General features: G+C 53.4%; 5 protein-coding genes across 5 annotated transcripts; 4 read left to right on the forward strand and 1 right to left on the reverse strand.

Moving 5' to 3' along the window:
• Positions 1 to 446: 446 nt before the first annotated feature.
• On the forward strand, positions 447 to 1,889 carry CTHT_0057950 (uncharacterized protein; the record flags this gene model as incomplete). The annotated part of the gene is made up of 3 exons (XM_006696052.1): positions 447 to 516; positions 604 to 1,111; positions 1,178 to 1,889. 3 exons carry the CDS (start codon positions 447 to 449, stop codon positions 1,887 to 1,889), a joined length of 1,290 nt encoding a protein of 429 aa, XP_006696115.1.
• A 1,586-nt stretch (positions 1,890 to 3,475) lies between these two features.
• CTHT_0057960 (uncharacterized protein) lies at positions 3,476 to 6,660 on the forward strand (the record flags this gene model as incomplete). The annotated part of the gene is made up of 6 exons (XM_006696053.1): positions 3,476 to 3,629; positions 3,722 to 3,951; positions 4,011 to 4,319; positions 4,379 to 4,691; positions 4,740 to 5,097; positions 5,151 to 6,660. 6 exons carry the CDS (start codon positions 3,476 to 3,478, stop codon positions 6,658 to 6,660), a joined length of 2,874 nt encoding a protein of 957 aa, XP_006696116.1.
• Positions 6,661 to 7,852: 1,192 nt separating this feature from the next.
• On the forward strand, positions 7,853 to 10,344 carry CTHT_0057970 (uncharacterized protein; the record flags this gene model as incomplete). Its single annotated transcript, XM_006696054.1, has 6 exons — positions 7,853 to 7,897; positions 8,123 to 8,177; positions 8,258 to 8,334; positions 8,451 to 8,779; positions 8,841 to 10,064; positions 10,125 to 10,344. The coding sequence occupies 6 exons, from the start codon at positions 7,853 to 7,855 to the stop codon at positions 10,342 to 10,344; spliced, it is 1,950 nt and encodes a 649-aa protein (XP_006696117.1).
• A 1,224-nt stretch (positions 10,345 to 11,568) lies between these two features.
• On the reverse strand, positions 11,569 to 12,890 carry CTHT_0057980 (uncharacterized protein; the record flags this gene model as incomplete). Its single annotated transcript, XM_006696055.1, has 2 exons — positions 11,569 to 11,783; positions 12,011 to 12,890. 2 exons carry the CDS (start codon positions 12,888 to 12,890, stop codon positions 11,569 to 11,571), a joined length of 1,095 nt encoding a protein of 364 aa, XP_006696118.1.
• A 2,419-nt stretch (positions 12,891 to 15,309) lies between these two features.
• On the forward strand, positions 15,310 to 16,440 carry CTHT_0057990 (uncharacterized protein; the record flags this gene model as incomplete). The annotated part of the gene is made up of 3 exons (XM_006696056.1): positions 15,310 to 15,416; positions 15,580 to 15,833; positions 15,896 to 16,440. 3 exons carry the CDS (start codon positions 15,310 to 15,312, stop codon positions 16,438 to 16,440), a joined length of 906 nt encoding a protein of 301 aa, XP_006696119.1.
• Positions 16,441 to 16,486: the final 46 nt, after the last annotated feature.

Raw genomic sequence — 16,486 nt, forward strand, 5'->3', positions numbered from 1 at the left:
TGTCCAGCAAGTCCAGCAACAAAAGGAGGAAAAAAGGCGAAGGGCACACATCTGGGGCGAAGAGGTTGCTGACAGCCTCAGGGTTCATGCTGGACCCTTTAGGGATTGACTGTCTTGCGATTCAGACTCCCATATATTCGGAGTCATGACAGCTCCGCAATTTGTGGTCAAGATATATGAACTTCCTCATTCAATGGGCTAAAGAAGCTTGGTGATCGCTCCAGCTAAGATGACGATATCTCAAAGAAACATGCGTTCATAATGTTTGAGAATATGAGAGCAGGACAAGGAGACGTGATACCCAGGTGTTGACATTTTACACAGCCCAGTGATACTACCAAAAATGTTAATATTCACAAGGCTGAAGTAAATATTAAGCTGACTTACAAGCATCAGGTGCCATGTTTCAGGTTGTAGTGGAGGGACATCGTACAACCATAAAAAGAATGGTTCATCACATGTTCCTCTCGTCAGCCAACCGTGCTGTGCCCCACCCCTCCCTTGTCCACTGCAATCGTCCATTCAGGCTTGCACCGCGCTAATGCCGCAATGCAAACGCCGACATTTGACCTGTTCACAAACCACTTGCCTCGGTGAAGCGAGCATCTGGTGTTGTTGTGCAACTCATCAACCCTGTGGATTCCGTTCTACCCCAGGAGGCCAAGAAGACGATGGCCCAAAATGGCGACGATGCATCCAAGGCATCGCCGTCAGGCCGCGCTCGGCATCAGATCTCGCGGTCTCTCTCCGAGATCTCATCGCCCATTCGCCTGAGTCGGCAACAGTCCCATCGTACAGGCAAGGATCAGAATAGCGAACGAGAAACAAATGCCTCTATTCCACAGCAGACAGTACCAGCAACTCACAACCACCTCGTACTTGAGAAACCTGTTTCCGAAGGAGTTGCCCCGAGCCTCACCCTAAACTCCAACCAGCACGAGAGCATCCTCTACACTTCAATAAACGAGAATATGCCGATCATAAAGCTCTCCAAAGAAAATGGGCAGCCTAAAGAGCCCGCGAAAGAGCCTGTGCAAGTAGTGAAGGAACCAGCCCGGGTCAGGGACAAAGATCGCGTCCACACATTACAGAATGCAGCTGCTCGAGAGAGGTTTGTTGGATGGCCCGGGTTCTCATTGTTCAATCTTGTCCAGTTGCTGACAACCATGCTACATAGGGCTCTTCGACAGTCTGTCTCCGAACTTGAGACTTTCGCAAACTCATCCGCAAAACAGCTGGAAGATGCATACTACTCTGTTCTCGAGAAGCTCAACCAACTACAGAGCACGATCTCGGCACTCAAAGAGCTCTCTGACCATACACGGCAGCTCAACAGCAATTTCAAGACAGAAACCGATGAAATGGTGGGAGACATCAGCACCCAACTCGACGCGTTCGGGCAGTTCGAAGACCAGCAGAAGCGCATCGCGGCACTGCAGGGCCGCATTTACAAAGGCAAGGAAATGATTCGGTCGCTGAGCCAGCGGGTCGACGCCGTCAGTCAGCGCATCGACAGGTGGCAGCGCGCAGACAAGGCATGGCAGGAGAGGACGCGGAAGCGGCTGACGATTGGCTGGGCCATCACGTCAGTTGTGACCTTTGTCCTTATTGCGCTATTCGTGACTGGGCAGTACGGACCCGAGGGTACGGGTGTGGAGAATGCGTTGTCCACGCATCTTGTGGGCGATGGCTCGGATGCCATTGCGCCTGCTGGTAGTGGGGGCAGCGGGTTGGATGGCAGTGAAGATGGAGCTAGCGTTGAAATGGATGCTACACTTTGGAATCCTCCAGAGGCTCAGCCTCTGAGCTCGTCCCAGATCAACAGCACGGCGGTTTACGAGACCCCTTTGTTGATGGACGATATGCTAAGGGCTTTTAATGAGCTTTAAGACGTGGAGCAAGTGTTTGGCACAGGAACTTGCATGTCGCGGCGATTTTTTGTTGATACCCATATAGTCAGTAAGCACTTTTGCTCCTCATTCCTTTCCAATAAGAGTTCCAATATGGATGAATATCTCCCAAGTAGCATCACGATATTTATGTTCATAAACGCCTGGAAGTATTAGAGGACCAATATGTCCTGACGTCCCGGGTCGTGATTTCCGGGCACAGTGTCTGCATGAACAGACTCAGATCCTACGGGCAATGATGACACAAAACAGGTACCTCTTGGGCAGTGAGGGGCTGTGAGGCCTCACAGAAAGGTCCACTGCTATTGAATGGAATGGGGCGAGACGAGATTTGCCAACGGACAATGACATCGCTGGGATATGGCAAAATGTCCAAGCCACATTGTTGGGGAACTATAGCATCTTGCTTTCTGTTTAGATGATCTGCACCAAATGGCTTCATTGACAATGGCCAACACCCTCATTGTCGTTATCATCGTCTTTATATCTGCACCACTCGGCACTGGGCCAACACAGCGCGGGCCTGTGCCAGTGATCGTTGATTTTCTGGGCAAAAAGGCATGCCAAGCCAACGTCATTTGGGTCTCCTTGCGAGCTCAGAGAGATCTGCGCCACCAACCAAATGCGTCATCGGGTGCCATCAGGGAATCCACTGCGCAAGGCGGTCAACGTGAACCTGAGGCGCGTAGCGCGCTGCAGCTGTGCACATCCAGGAAGTGCGGATCCTCGTCCCGCTATCCAAGAACGGGTCCCAGCGGTACAAGTGATGAGATCCTCCGTAGCGGCCCCAGTCTTGGGGGAATTCAGGATTTCACATGAAAATGTCCCCATTCCTTTTGGCCATTTGACAGCGTCGAATCACAACGTGGTGGTGCTGTTGATCGACAATACGTATCACTCAGTGTGGCTTGACTTCTACACACCCTGCCCTGCTCCGTATCCAACGGTCTATTATAGGAGTGGGCAACAAGCCATAAAAGGGGTGCATTGCTGAAGATTTGAGTGCTTAATAAGAAGTACTATTCCTGCTGGACGGAAACACCCACGATCGGCACAACACTTGCCTTGTCTTACTTCAAGAACAAGTTCCCGGCCTGAGCTGTGTTTCTTTCCCTGTGCTGTCTCCTGGTAACCCGTTGTCGGCTTGCTCTTTCTCCCTTGTCCTGTATTTTTTTTGTCGCAGGCCCGTCCAGACAATCGGGAAGAGGTTACCGCCTTTGCACAGAAGCTTCCATTACTTACAGTTAGCCCAACCTACTGCTAGCTCGGCAGCCTCAACCGCAGTGCAGGCGCACGAAGGTGCCAGATTCTGCCCTTTTTTGTCAGCCTCCCGTGACCAGGTTCCTGGCATTTCGCCCGGTCCTTCGGTCTGACCGCAGGGGTTGAAGGCGTTTACCCAATCCGGGACCTACGACAATACGGATAGAAGCAAACATCAAAAAAGAACAGTCTCTATCACCCTCGATCAGCAGCCCAGACCTTATTGGATATTGTGTGCAGATTGCACCGGACCGTTGGGAGGAAGGGCTGCAAGCTTTTTGGAGTCCCGGGCCCCCGCGACGACAATGGCCGCTCCCGATCCCGCTCCGACTCAAGTCAACGGCGCGAGCAAGATCTCGGAGCCGGGCCAGCCCCAGTCTCAGAAACAACCTCTCCGAAACGGAGCATCGCCAGGGGTCGAACAACAAAACCTATTGTTGACAGGAAAACAAGAGCATTGTCGGTTACTCTCTGCCCATAAAGCCATACATGTTAGCATGGACTGACCAAGCCTGTTGGCGCGCCTTGCGCTTGTGCTACACACCTTCCAGACCTGAAGCGCGAACTTATCTCAGAGCAAGTCAAATGGGAGATCTCAGAGCTCAACTCTCCCACGGCCCTTCGCCGGTTTGGCGCCCCTTTCAAGTCCGATGTGGGCGAGGTGTCGCCTCTAGACTCGGAGTTGCCCATTTTGAGGTACATCTTCGTCCACCATATCCGAGAGTTTCCCTTTCTGGACAAAGCCAGAGAGAAGGAGTTTTGGCAGGATAAGTTGCAAGTGGTAGGTTTTGTTCTCAGTTATTGTTTTTTAGTTGATTGGCTGAGGCTGACACACCCTAGTTCCTGGAGAGCTTTGCAAACAAAAACATCTCGTCCTCGGAGGACCGCCTGGAAGAGACCAAGAGGCGAAAGCTCGCTAACAAGGCCAAGAAGCTGGTCGAGCTGATGATGGTGTCGGGTATCCCGACTGCCTCGGGTTTTGAGGAGAGGATAAGGTTCTCCGAAATCGAAATCGTCGACGCCAATCCGACCGAGACGGGTGTCCTCACGACGCTCCCCGAGGGCAACTACTTGAACGGATGGGACGTGAACGTCGCCGGTGTCCGGATGATCTCGGAACGGAGGAAGCTCCGGCACCGTAAGCACGCTGTGGGTTTGAATCTTCGTGCCGGGGTGTGACTGCAGACTACTAACAGCATGTGTAAAAGGAATTCATCCTCCGGGTCAAGAGGAAAAACGGCGCCGAATATCACATTGGCCGGCGATACGGAGACTTCGCTCGATTACACAAGAGGCTACACACCGAGCTCCCAGGGAAGATCCTCCCCTCCCTTCCGCACAAGAACAAGTCGAACATGACGGCCCTTAACATGGGAGTTAGCGTCGATGGCAACAATTCGGATACGGAGTCTGTTTGGTCTGTCTCGACTCAGCTTCGGAGTAGACATTCGGCCAATGGCTCCATCCATTCGACGCAGTCGGCTCGATGGAGCAGCACGGCTCACAGGCTATCGATTAAGGGTAGGTGATGGCACATCATTCAGGTGATCAAGGCTAACTGGTGACTAGACCAATCGAGCGACGGGCTTTCTCCTCGGTCATCAGTGGACACTAGGAATGGGAGGTCTAAGACCCCTTCGCTCCGGCGTCCTGAAACTCCCCAAGCGCAAGAGCCTGTCATATTATGGCGGGAGAGCCAGAGAGTTTCGCTGCGTGCTTTCCTACGGTCCCTACTACAGAACTCCCAGATCGCCAACACTAAGGCTATTGAGGACTTTTTGACAGCAGAACCGATCACCTTGACCGATGAAGACCGCGAGGATATTGCTCGTCGGAAGCTGCTTGATCAACGGCGAGTAGAGGAGCAGAAGAGGTTCTACGAAATTGCGAGGAAGCGTGCGGCAGAGCTGGATGTTTACATGGAACAGTAGGTTGTTCCCTTAGAGTAACGAAAGACTCCGATATACTAACGTTGTCCAGATTCCGTCAAGACATAGTAGAGCGGAACGGTTTAACCATGCTCTTCAAGGAGATCCGGGAAAAGGAAACCATACAAGACCTGAGCCTGCAGTATCAGAAGTTTGCCGAATGGCTCCGCATCGAGGTTGCAGCAACTATCTACCATCTCTTCCTCGCTGAAGATAACTCGCCGGAGCTGTTCGCTCAGGCCAAGAAGATTCACTCCCTGATCCCATACACTCTGATGAAGAACGTCATTCGTGTGGCCAACCCGGCAGCTGTCATGTCTAGCATCCTGGACATCTTTTTGGCCCAGCCTTTCGGAACACGATCTTTGATGCAGCGCATATTCGCTTTAACGCTGCACGACGGGATCAGGGGCTTCCAGCGATCGATCGATATCCTCGCGGAGAAGATTGGCGACCCCATCTTTGTGAGCAAGCTGAAGGCATACACGGACGCCGAAGAGCAGGTCAAGGAAGCCATCAGACAGGAAGCGACTGGCGATGGGGTTGATATCATTGTGGCCATTCTCCGGTCTGAGCTCCTCGGGCCCCCGCTGGAGTCGGCCCAGCTTGAACAGTTGTGCAATGCTTATGTAGCATTCAACAATGCAGTGGAAAACGTGGATGCGGACCTGCGGCAGGGCGCCGAGCTCTTCTCATATCTCAAGCAGCTGATGAAGCTGTACATGCGGCAACGCGACAAGGCGATGATGCTGAGCCTGATCGAGGAGCCGGTGACGCTCCAGCTCTTCCGTGACCTGTTTACCATCTTCTACGAGCCGCTCGTACGCGTGTACAAGTCGGCCAACGTTTACAACAGCGTGACGGACTTTGCGCAGTTTGTCGACGACCTAATCCAGGTCGTGGAGAGGTGTCGAGACCAAGATGCGTCCGCGGATCCTAACCAGACGGTGCAGGCCTTCATCGACCTCTGCCAGCGGCACGAGCATAATTTTTACAAGTTTGTGCACGAAGTGCATACGCACGACAACGGCCTGTTTACTCAGCTCATGGGCTGGATCGAAGGCATCCTCGAGTTCCTGCGCAAGGGGCCCAAGAACGGCGCGCTCGATATGAATGCGCTGTTCGAGGAGGCCGTCCGTTCTGGACTGATTGACAAGGACAAGGCCATCGCTGAGATCGATCAGCTCATTGCGTGGCAGGAAGCACGCAAGCGCTGGCATCACAACAAAACTCGGCAGAAGATGGCTGCTGAGGGGGGACCGCCGCCCGACGGAGCGAGCGATGCGGTCATGCCGGGTTTGACGGCATTCCGGTCGGCAGACTTTGGCCTCGATCAGGATGATTTGGCGGAGATGGGGTATGATGAGGATGATTCGGATGACGAGGAGCAAGCTGAGGAAGAGGATGAGTTGGATCCTATTGAGGCGGAACGCAAACGGCGTGCGCGCAGACAGGATCGGCTGAGGAGAAATGCGGGCGAGCCCCAGAAGCCGGAAGTGTCGGAGGTGCATAAGTTGAAGGCGAATTTCTTGACTATGTTGAGGAGGGTGCTGGCCGAGTAGGAGGGGAGTCGAAGAGGGGTTGGCTTGGTTCCAGAGGTTGGGATACAGGGTGATTAGACCTGTTGTCATGGGTGGGCTCTTTTTTTTTTTTTTACCTTCCTTCCTATACGCCACACATAAAGTGTCTGGGTATGCTGTGAGAGAACCTAGAGAAGGACTAAGGACTTAGAAACAAAGAGGACCTAAAAGACTTGGACATCGACACGAACACCTATGGCTAAGTGGGAACGAATAGCATCCTCCGAGTTGGACAACCGGGATTATTACTAGTATCTTTAATGATTATTGCTGTAGTAGAGTTGCAAATCTCTCTTTAGAGAGAGGGAAAGAAAAATGAAATCAAACAAAGTTTTAAGTCTTTCAAGTCATGGATTTGATACTACCTACACATGTTATACAACAGCTCAGCTTTGATGATTTCACCAATGTCTTGACAGTACGTGTAAGGCAAAAGCAACACTGTGGCTGGCACCTGGCAACGGCGCCCATCGCCCGTCGGCATGCCGAGGTCCCCCAAATCGGGCAATCCTTCGAGCACATGATTCGCCGTGCGCCTTGTCCGCCGCTGCCGGCCGCAACAGCCGCGGGGCAGGGAGCCCCGCCATAGGAAATGGCCTCACTTGGTAGTCTGAGAGATCGTGGTACTGTATGTACCTACCTTAGACAAAGACAGGACTCAAAGGCACAGTTGACGTCTCCTTCAATAACTGCGCTACGGTCAGGCCAATGCCTCAGTGCGAGCTGAGCCGATCGATCTGAGAAGAAGCGATGGATCGGGGAAAGCCCAACGTCGCGTCTTTTAATTCCGAGGCTCGAACACCATTGGCTGGACTCCACACTAAGCAAGCCCCACCATTGGCAGCTTCCTCCATGTTCCTCTACGCAGTGCCCGTTCAGCGGCCGTCTGGTGGCAGGCCAATCGCAGTGTGGGCCAAACGCGGGCCACACCGGCAACTCGGGTAATCAGTTTTGTCTGATTGGCTAGAGGGCCAGCAGCAGCTGGTGTGGCTCGGGACTTGGAAGCGTCGAGGCGAAAGTGCATGACCCATGACCGGGACGATTGAATGAACCTGAAGTTGAAGTTCTCTTGAGTTTCGACCCGAGAGGAGCCTCACCACGAAACGTTTCCCGTCCCTCTGCCTTTGCCTGATGCCCACCACCTCCTCGCCCTCTAGCCCGCGATAACTTGACAATGGCATCCTCAATGGCTTGGAGACGTCTCGCCTCGACGCCGGCGGTAAGTTACGCTTGATGATGGTTATGCGCGGATTTCCTTTGAAGCCATCGTCGTTGCTGTTGGTCTTGGGCTGGGTTTTTGGTGCCCCCCTTCGTCTCCCTGCCCCTCCCCCCTCCCCTCTCGTTTATTCTCGCACCGAGAGGTTGCGACGGAAATGGGGTCTTGCCTGTGTATTTTTGAGCAAAAACTTCATTTTGTGACGTTGGCTGACCGCATTTTGCACAGCTCGCGCGCGCCGCTAGGCCCTCGGTCCGGGCCTTTTCCACCACGCGGCCGGCCGGTATGTTTTGTCTCCCTCTCTTTCCCCCACTCCCTTCTTGTAGCATATGCTCAGTGACTGACTGTCTCGGCTCTCAATAGCCCGCGTCATTGTCCCGAATGGCGTGCTCCGCGCGAAGGAGGCGTCGCCGCACGTCAGCAACAAGTACGCCGTCATCGTATGTGCCACCCGGAACCCCCCATCCCCCCCAACCTCTTAAACTTTTTTAAAGTTCCCCCAGCCCCGCGGAGTAAAGGTAGAGACAGCAATTAACCCCGCTTGCTCTATTTCTAGGACCACGAGTACGATGCGGTTGTCATCGGTGCCGGCGGTGCCGGCCTTCGTGCTGCTTTCGGTCTGGCTGAGGCCGGCTTCAACACGGCTTGCATCTCCAAGCTGTTCCCCACGCGGAGCCACACTGTTGCTGCCCAGGGCGGTATCAATGCCGCTCTCGGAAACATGCATGAGGACGACTGGCGGTGGCACATGTTCGATACCGTCAAGGGCTCCGACTGGCTCGGTGATCAGGATGCCATCCACTACATGACGCGCGAGGCCCCTGCCTCCATCATCGAGCTCGAAAACTATGGCTGCCCCTTCTCAAGAACCGAGGACGGCAAGATGTGAGTCCACGAGTGAGAAGGAGAGAAAGAACACATACTGACCTCCCTCCCCCCACCCCAGTTACCAGCGTGCCTTCGGTGGCCAGTCCAAGGAGTACGGCAAGGGCGGCCAGGCCTACCGCTGCTGCGCTGCTGCTGACCGTACCGGCCACGCTCTTCTGCACACCCTCTATGGCCAGTCCCTGCGCCACAACACCAACTACTTCATCGAGTACTTCGCCATCGACCTGCTCATGCAGGACGGCGAGTGCCGCGGTGTCCTGGCCTATAACCAGGAGGACGGCACGCTGCACCGCTTCTTTGCTAACAACACCGTTCTGGCCACCGGCGGCTACGGCCGTGCCTACTTCAGCTGCACTTCGGCCCACACCTGCACCGGTGACGGCATGGCCATGGTTGCCCGTGCCGGCCTCCCCAACCAAGATCTCGAGTTCGTGCAATTCCATCCCACCGGTATCTATGGCGCTGGCTGCCTGATCACCGAGGGTGCCCGTGGTGAGGGTGGCTTCCTCCTCAACGCCAAGGGTGAGCGCTTCATGGAGCGCTATGCTCCGACCGCCAAGGATCTTGCCTCCCGTGATGTCGTCTCCCGCTCCATGACCTTGGAAATCCGCGAGGGCCGCGGTGTTGGCCCTGAGAAGGACCACATCTACCTGCAGCTCAGCCACCTGCCTGCTGAGGTCCTCAAGGAGCGTCTGCCCGGTATCTCGGAGACGGCTGCTATCTTCGCTGGTGTCGACGTCACCAAGCAGCCCATCCCTGTCTTGCCCACCGTCCACTACAACATGGGTGGTATCCCGACTCGCTACACTGGTGAGGTGCTCACCATCGACGAAAACGGCAACGACAAGGTTGTTCCTGGCCTGTTCGCTTGCGGTGAGGCTGCTTGCGTCTCTGTCCACGGTGCCAACCGCCTGGGTGCCAACTCGCTTCTCGACTTGGTTGTCTTCGGCCGTGCCGTCTCACACACCATCCGCGACAAGTTCACTCCTGGCGCCAAGTTGAAGCCTGTCGAAGCCGACATTGGCCACGAGTCGATCGAGGTCCTCGACAAGATCCGCACCTCGGACGGTCCCAAGAGCACTGCTGAGGTCCGTCTCGCCATGCAGAAGACCATGCAGCGCGAGGTTAGCGTCTTCCGCACCCAGGAGAGCTTGGACGAGGGTGTCCGCCAGATCAAGGAGATCGACCAAATGTTCAACCAGATCGGCATCAAGGACCGCAGCATGATTTGGAACTCGGATCTCGTCGAGACCCTGGAGCTCCGCAACCTGCTCACCTGCGCGTAAGTGACGCTAGACTTCTGATACGAAAAGAAGCATGCTGACGATGATCGGAAATGTAGTACCCAGACCGCCCACGCCGCCGCTGCCCGCAAGGAGTCTCGTGGCGCTCACGCCCGCGAGGACTACCCCGAGCGCGACGACGAGAACTGGATGAAGCACACTCTCAGCTGGCAGAAGCAGCCTCATGGCCCTGTCGAGCTCAAGTACCGCCGCGTCATCACCAACACCCTGGACGAGAACGAGTGCAAGCCTGTGCCGCCCATGAAGCGCGTGTACTAAACGGGTACCGAGTGTTTGGGTAGGTTATTGCTTGTTGCTTGTGAGCGTCGTTCTGGGGATCCAAGTGGTGGCCAATCTGGCGTGTGGGGAGGTCTTTGTCTCTACTCGACAGCTGTGGCGATTTCCGTGTTGAGGGCTCATAAGGGCGGGGTGAGCAAAAGAAAAGAGGGATATCTGATTATTATTGTCCCTCTCGATACCTAAATGAACATCGCTCGTCCACCACGACAGAGGAAGGGAAAGAGACAAATGGGGACTTGGAGACTTAGAGAAAACAAAACGGTATTGTCAAGCATATAGCCCTGTCCTTTCTCTTTTTCTATTCCTTTGTCGTCGTTTTTCTCATCCATGAGAGTGGGTGGTAGTCTGGACAGGAAAGTCGTTGGCGTATTGGGCAAAGAAAGAAAGAAAGACATAGGATGGCTGGAGTTGTTGTTGTGTAAAGCATTATTGTAGTGTTGTTTTTGTGTGTTTGGATGGTCTCGCGTTTCCCAGATGTTGTGTCGTGACTGTGACTCTCTCTCTCTCACACACACACACACACACACACACACTCTCTCTCTCTCTCTCTGTGTGTCTCGTATGTTAAAAAAGTAACTGAAGGGCAAGAGGGAAAAGGTTAAAGAAAATATGAAAGGGGGGTATGAGATAAGAAAAGCCGGCCCTACCAAGGCTTGTAAAGTGTGCCCAGACTGATGATGATGAAGCCACTGTGCAAAATCCTTCCGAGGTCTGGCTTAGACCTGGGAGAATGGAGTGTAACTGAGCGATGCAATGTCACCCCTTATCAGGTGATGTCAGGTCGTACGACGAAATATGACGGTAGTCAAAGGGGAATATGCGGGTTGGGATTGAAATGTCTATGACAGAGGGAGTCGGGAAGTAGATATTGCTATGTATGTAGTATAGGTACTACATATATGGCTAGGTCCCCTGTCGAGTGTTGGAACGGGCCGGGTGCGACGGCAGGGAGGATATCATACGAGAATGTCGTGATATTGGTTCGGTCCACGGTATCCGGTCGGCATGGATAAATGGATGGTAGGGCGGGAGGGCTTAACGCATGGGAAAGTTGGTATCTTGAAGGAGGTATGGAGAGTAAAGCATCGGAATAAAAGACTTCAGCAGAAAGAAGCCATTATGGACCTGTATTGCCGTGTCTAGTCCGTTTCTGGGCGCTACCTTACAAGTCAACCACCACCGATCTATGATGCTGCACCCTATTCAAGCTTGACAGCCAGCACAGCACTTAGAAACCTTCCTCTCATCCTCTTCGGCCTCAAGTTCATCCCCATTCCCGGCTCCATTGACCACGTCGTCTGAAAACGTTGTTGACGGAGAGGGTGATGAAGAGGGGGGAAGGACTTCGATCTTCTCGGCGGCTGTCCACCAGATGGCAGCTTCGATAATCTTGCAGACCGCGAGGAGGTCGTTTTCATCTAAGAGATCAAGATTTTTAGTGTTTGGGCTCTGGGAGGGGGAGAGCATGTAGGAGGGGAAAGAAGCACATGTGAAATCTTGTTCTCCCGAGGTCACAGCACCTCAAGCGCAACACAACAATACAAGAGGTAAGAAAAGACAACAGCCAATTCTAACCACACCCTTCAACCCGAAGAAGAGAAAAAAAAAGAGAAAACACCGAAAACCACAAACCGACAAAACTTACCTCTTGGCGCATAAACCATAACAAACGTCCCCGGCACCGGACTCCTCACCCACCCGCCGCACTTGTCCCTCCCTTCCTCCCACGCAAGTGGATGCCGCTCTCCCCACCCCTTTCCCAACACTTCCTCGATATCCTCCGGATGCAGGTTCATATGCATGCTCCGATCGATCGCATGCACATGCAATATTTCCCCATTGCCGCAAACGTTGACGGGGTTTTTCGCAAAGAGCGCGAGACCGTTTAGTTCGAGGCTTGAGCGGGCCGTTGTGAGTAGGGCAGGGTGTTGGGAGGAGAGGTGTAGGAGGGTCTGGCGAAGGAGGTGGGTGATGTGCGCGGGGGAGTGTTGAGTTAGTTGGCGTTGAGGGGCGAGGCCGGCTGTTGGGGGACGAGGGCCGGTGCGGTAGGGAAGGCCTTTAAGTTTTGGGTGTTTTCCTAGAGTTGAAGAGTCGATGGGGGAAAGGATGCCATGGGCAGGCTTTTGCGCCAGGTTGGGCCAGAAACGGGGAGGATGGAAGGGGTCGCTGAGGGCGAAGAAGCGAAGGATGGAAAGGTAGAGGTAGCCGGCGGGGGTAGATGGTGTGCTGCCGGGGCCGAGGGCAAGAAAGTTGTGGTAGTCGGTGCGGATGAGGAGGGCGATGGGAGTGAGGAGGATGACTGCTGAGAGCACGGGGCGCTCGATCAAGTGAATGCCGAGGACGAGAGATATTGAGAGGAGGGAGAGGCCCCAGGCGTCGAGGGTGATGGTTAGGGGCTTGATGGGGATGTAGAGAGTTGGCGGGATGGGATGATTGGCGGGGTCGTCGGTGTCGGGGGGGGAGAGAGGGCCCTCACTGGGAGATGGAGGGGCTGTCTGTGGAGGTGTGTATACAGTTGGGGACATGGTAATTGTGTTTGGTTTGTGGGCGAGCGAGCGATGGGTAGTGACGATGGAGGGATGAGAATGTGTAAGTTGTCGTCGGCGCCTGAGAGATTGCTGCTACTCGGCGACGTTGAAGAAACCTTCAGAAAGAGAAAAGTGAGAATCTGTGCTCAGTGGTTAGTTGGGATTTATAGTCTAAGCGATAGCATTACAATGCTTGAGCGCTGTGTAAGTGTTGTTCCCTACCCATGGTGCGTGTGTGTGTGTGTGTGTGTGTGTGTGTGTGTGTGTGTGTGTGTGTGTGCGCGTGCGTGTGTATATAGTTCAGAAATACAATCACAACATCGACCACTCAACTCTCTCAATTCTTTTTGAGCCCCAACGGTACAGAAACCCGGATCGGACGGTTTTGCACAACTGGGCTGCACACGCGGTGGCTTGCAGCCTGCGTTGCTAGCTTGGAGCTGATCCCATCTCGGGAGCCGCAGTTGACGGTTTGACTCGCTGACGGCGATCGGCGATGCGGTCACGATGCGTTCAGCAGGTCCACTGCTTGGGCTCAGATCGCCATTCAGCTCTCCAACTTTCGATTTGACCCCTCATCCCTTATCCGCTATCGGCAGCCGCATCGTCAGTACAATACTGCGATGGTTTACTATGCCATTTTGGCTGCTATAACATGGGTAGGTAGGTAGTATAGATAATGGCATGTTTGGGTGAGACGCTGCCTGTGGAACGAATAGTTCCGGTGCGTCCGACTATGACGACGAGACCATTGGTGATGGGAGTTCTGGATGACGAATGGGAGGAAACAGAACAGGTTGCATCAGCGCATCAGCACATCATAACTGATGTATGGCGCCAATCGCGGACAGAAACAAACTCCAGCTGTCTTCAGTCGAGGCCTAGAATCGGTGCAATTCACACCGAGCAAAATGTCCTTTGACAGTCAACATTGATAGTTAGTCAAAGTGGATTGGACAACTTTGCCCCTCACTACCCTAATTCTTGTAGAAGACGGTCATCTGATTGACGAAGCATGCAGATCGGTCAAATGGGATAGACGTCCGATTCGCGGATTTCCGCCTCTCGCTCTTCAATAATACAATGCTCGGGGCTGGCTGAAACCAACTAGAGACCAACCTATACATGTAGGACATCGGTCTAGTAAAATAGCCGATTCGTAAAGTTGAGAACTAAAAGCCTGGGATGCAAGAGAGATCCAGAGATAAAAAAGAGATGAGAATCGAAGATAAAAAGATAGAAACATACAACATGGAGGATTCGCTGGTCGTCACCGACCCAACTACTAACTCCACCCTCAGTGACTTGTCTAAGGCAGAGCGGACGGGATGCCGAATTTTCCACTGGGTATGGTCGTATGCGAGAGGAACTTCGGAGAGAAGTGGCTTAAATGGCGACCTGAAAGCCCTGGGTATGGCAGAATAGACGCAAGAGTGTTAAGCTATAAGAACCAGTAGAACACAGGAAAAGGAATCATTTTCTCTCGGAAGGTGCTCCACCTTCCCTCTGGACATGAAACAAAGAATCATGGTCTTGTAATCCATTTTGATCTTCCTCTGACTTATCGTTTACCTAAAGACATCAAGTTCACCACGTCATCGACATGATCGAACTTGGGCTTCCGGCCACCGTCGACATATGCATATTGAAGGGTTAGGGTTGAGCGTTGGCTGTGAAGCCTCGGTTTCGCAATACGGCTCAAGAGACGTGATACGTGCCTAGCTTCAACATGTCCGCAGAGATGAATATAGGCTTTGAGAACCTCATGAGAAATTCTCTTATTAGCAGAATATTAAAGTGCTTCAAACAACAACAGTCTAGCTGAACAACACCACTTTTCTTCTCAATTCAAGGTTTGGGATAACGAACGCTGTTTCAGTTTGACCAGCCTATGATAGCGTTGCTGAAGCAACCCTTGTCTGTCTACTTATTTATTTACTCAGACAACAGCCAATCACCGGTGCCAAAGATGCGGACCAGCAGCCGCTCCGCAACAGGGAAGCATTGAGGGGGACATGGAGACGGACCAACACAAGCAGGAAAAGATCATCGACGCCAAGAACCACCGATAATCGACCTCTACCCTTGACGATAACCGTGAAATCGGTCGATGATAGTTTGAATGGCAGGGCAGGCATACCAACGGTCCTCGAGCATAAATCTGTATATAGAATCTCCAATCTCTAGGACTACAATGACGACTTCCTCAGTCAGCAATAAAAACAGTTGTTAACCAACAACTGGTGACCGCAGTAAGCCACGATACTGTGTGAGGACCCTAATCCCTCTGGTCCTACAACCTGGTTACTACCTTCGAACCCATCCCAGGAGGTTGTGGAATCGTCACAAGTTGCTGACTCCCTTTTGGTTCTGAGGTCGGTTCAGTTCCGGAAGATGGTGCGACAAAACCGCCATCATGATGTCCGCTGTTAGCGACAATGTAAACGACGTCCCTGTGACCCCTCAAGGTCCTTCGGTCCCTCAGGCTTCTGAGGACTTCCTGCAGAACCTCATCGCCACGGTGTAAAGGCTCGAGGCTGAAGTTGCGCGACTGCGGAGCGGGAGCAACCAGACCCGTGTCGAGATCGTCCAAGAAAAACGATCGAAGGTTGAACCACCACCCACGTACAAGGGTGACCGCGAAGAGCTCGTGAAGTTCCTCGTTAAATTGCGACTGTACTTCAAGGTCAATCGCGAACCAGTTCACGACCGAGGCCTCCAAGGTAGCATATGCGAGCTCTCGCCTGGAAGGGAAGGCCATGCAGTGGTTCCAACCGACCTTGACCGACTATGTGGAGCACGACCACGACGAGCGACTACCTCTCACGCGGAAGATTTTTACCAGTTTCGAGGCCTCTGCAGAAAAATCACCAAGGTATTCGGAGACCCTGACCGGAAGCTTCGCGCCCAAGGGCGACTGGGGCGGCTCTGACAGACCAAGTCAGCCGCTGAATATGCTGCTCGATTCCGGCAGGACTCCATTCACTCCGGCATCAATGAAGAAGGCCTCATCCGACTCTTCTACGGAGGGCTGAAGGAGGAAGTTAAGGACGAAATATATAAGATGGATCAACCCGAGACTCTAGTCGAATACATTAAGATGGTAGTTTGGATCGACAACCGACTTTACGAGCGGCGCCAACAGAAGCGACAAGAGAAGACCGGCGCGGGGAAACAAACGACCATATACGGCAAGGAATCAAAGAAGATGACGTCCAGGTCGACCGCCACAGGTACCCACGCCGGGCCCATGGACATTGACGCAGCCCAGAAGGCCAAGACTGAGCTTGTCTGTTACCATTGCGGACAGAAGGGCCACAATAGGAAGACGCGCAAGGCGCCAAAGAACCCTTGGAAACCAGCGCCAAAAAATGGAAGCGCTATTGTGGAAGCAGAGGAGGCGGCAGAAATCCATGCGGTAGAACGAGCTGAATCGACACGACTGCAGTTTCGGAAATGGGAGTATGACGATAACGAGAAAACGGGAGCCTCGACTGCGAAGGACGTTCTCTATTCCAGCTTCTTGAAGTCGGGAAACGGGCATTAGGGGCCTTCAGGAGGCCCCAGAACCAAGCACCTAAGGGGGTGTGCCC

The sequence above is a fragment of the Thermochaetoides thermophila genome, assembly GCF_000221225.1.
Source record: "Thermochaetoides thermophila DSM 1495 unplaced genomic scaffold scf7180000011820, whole genome shotgun sequence".
Lineage (NCBI taxonomy): Eukaryota > Fungi > Ascomycota > Sordariomycetes > Sordariales > Chaetomiaceae > Thermochaetoides > Thermochaetoides thermophila.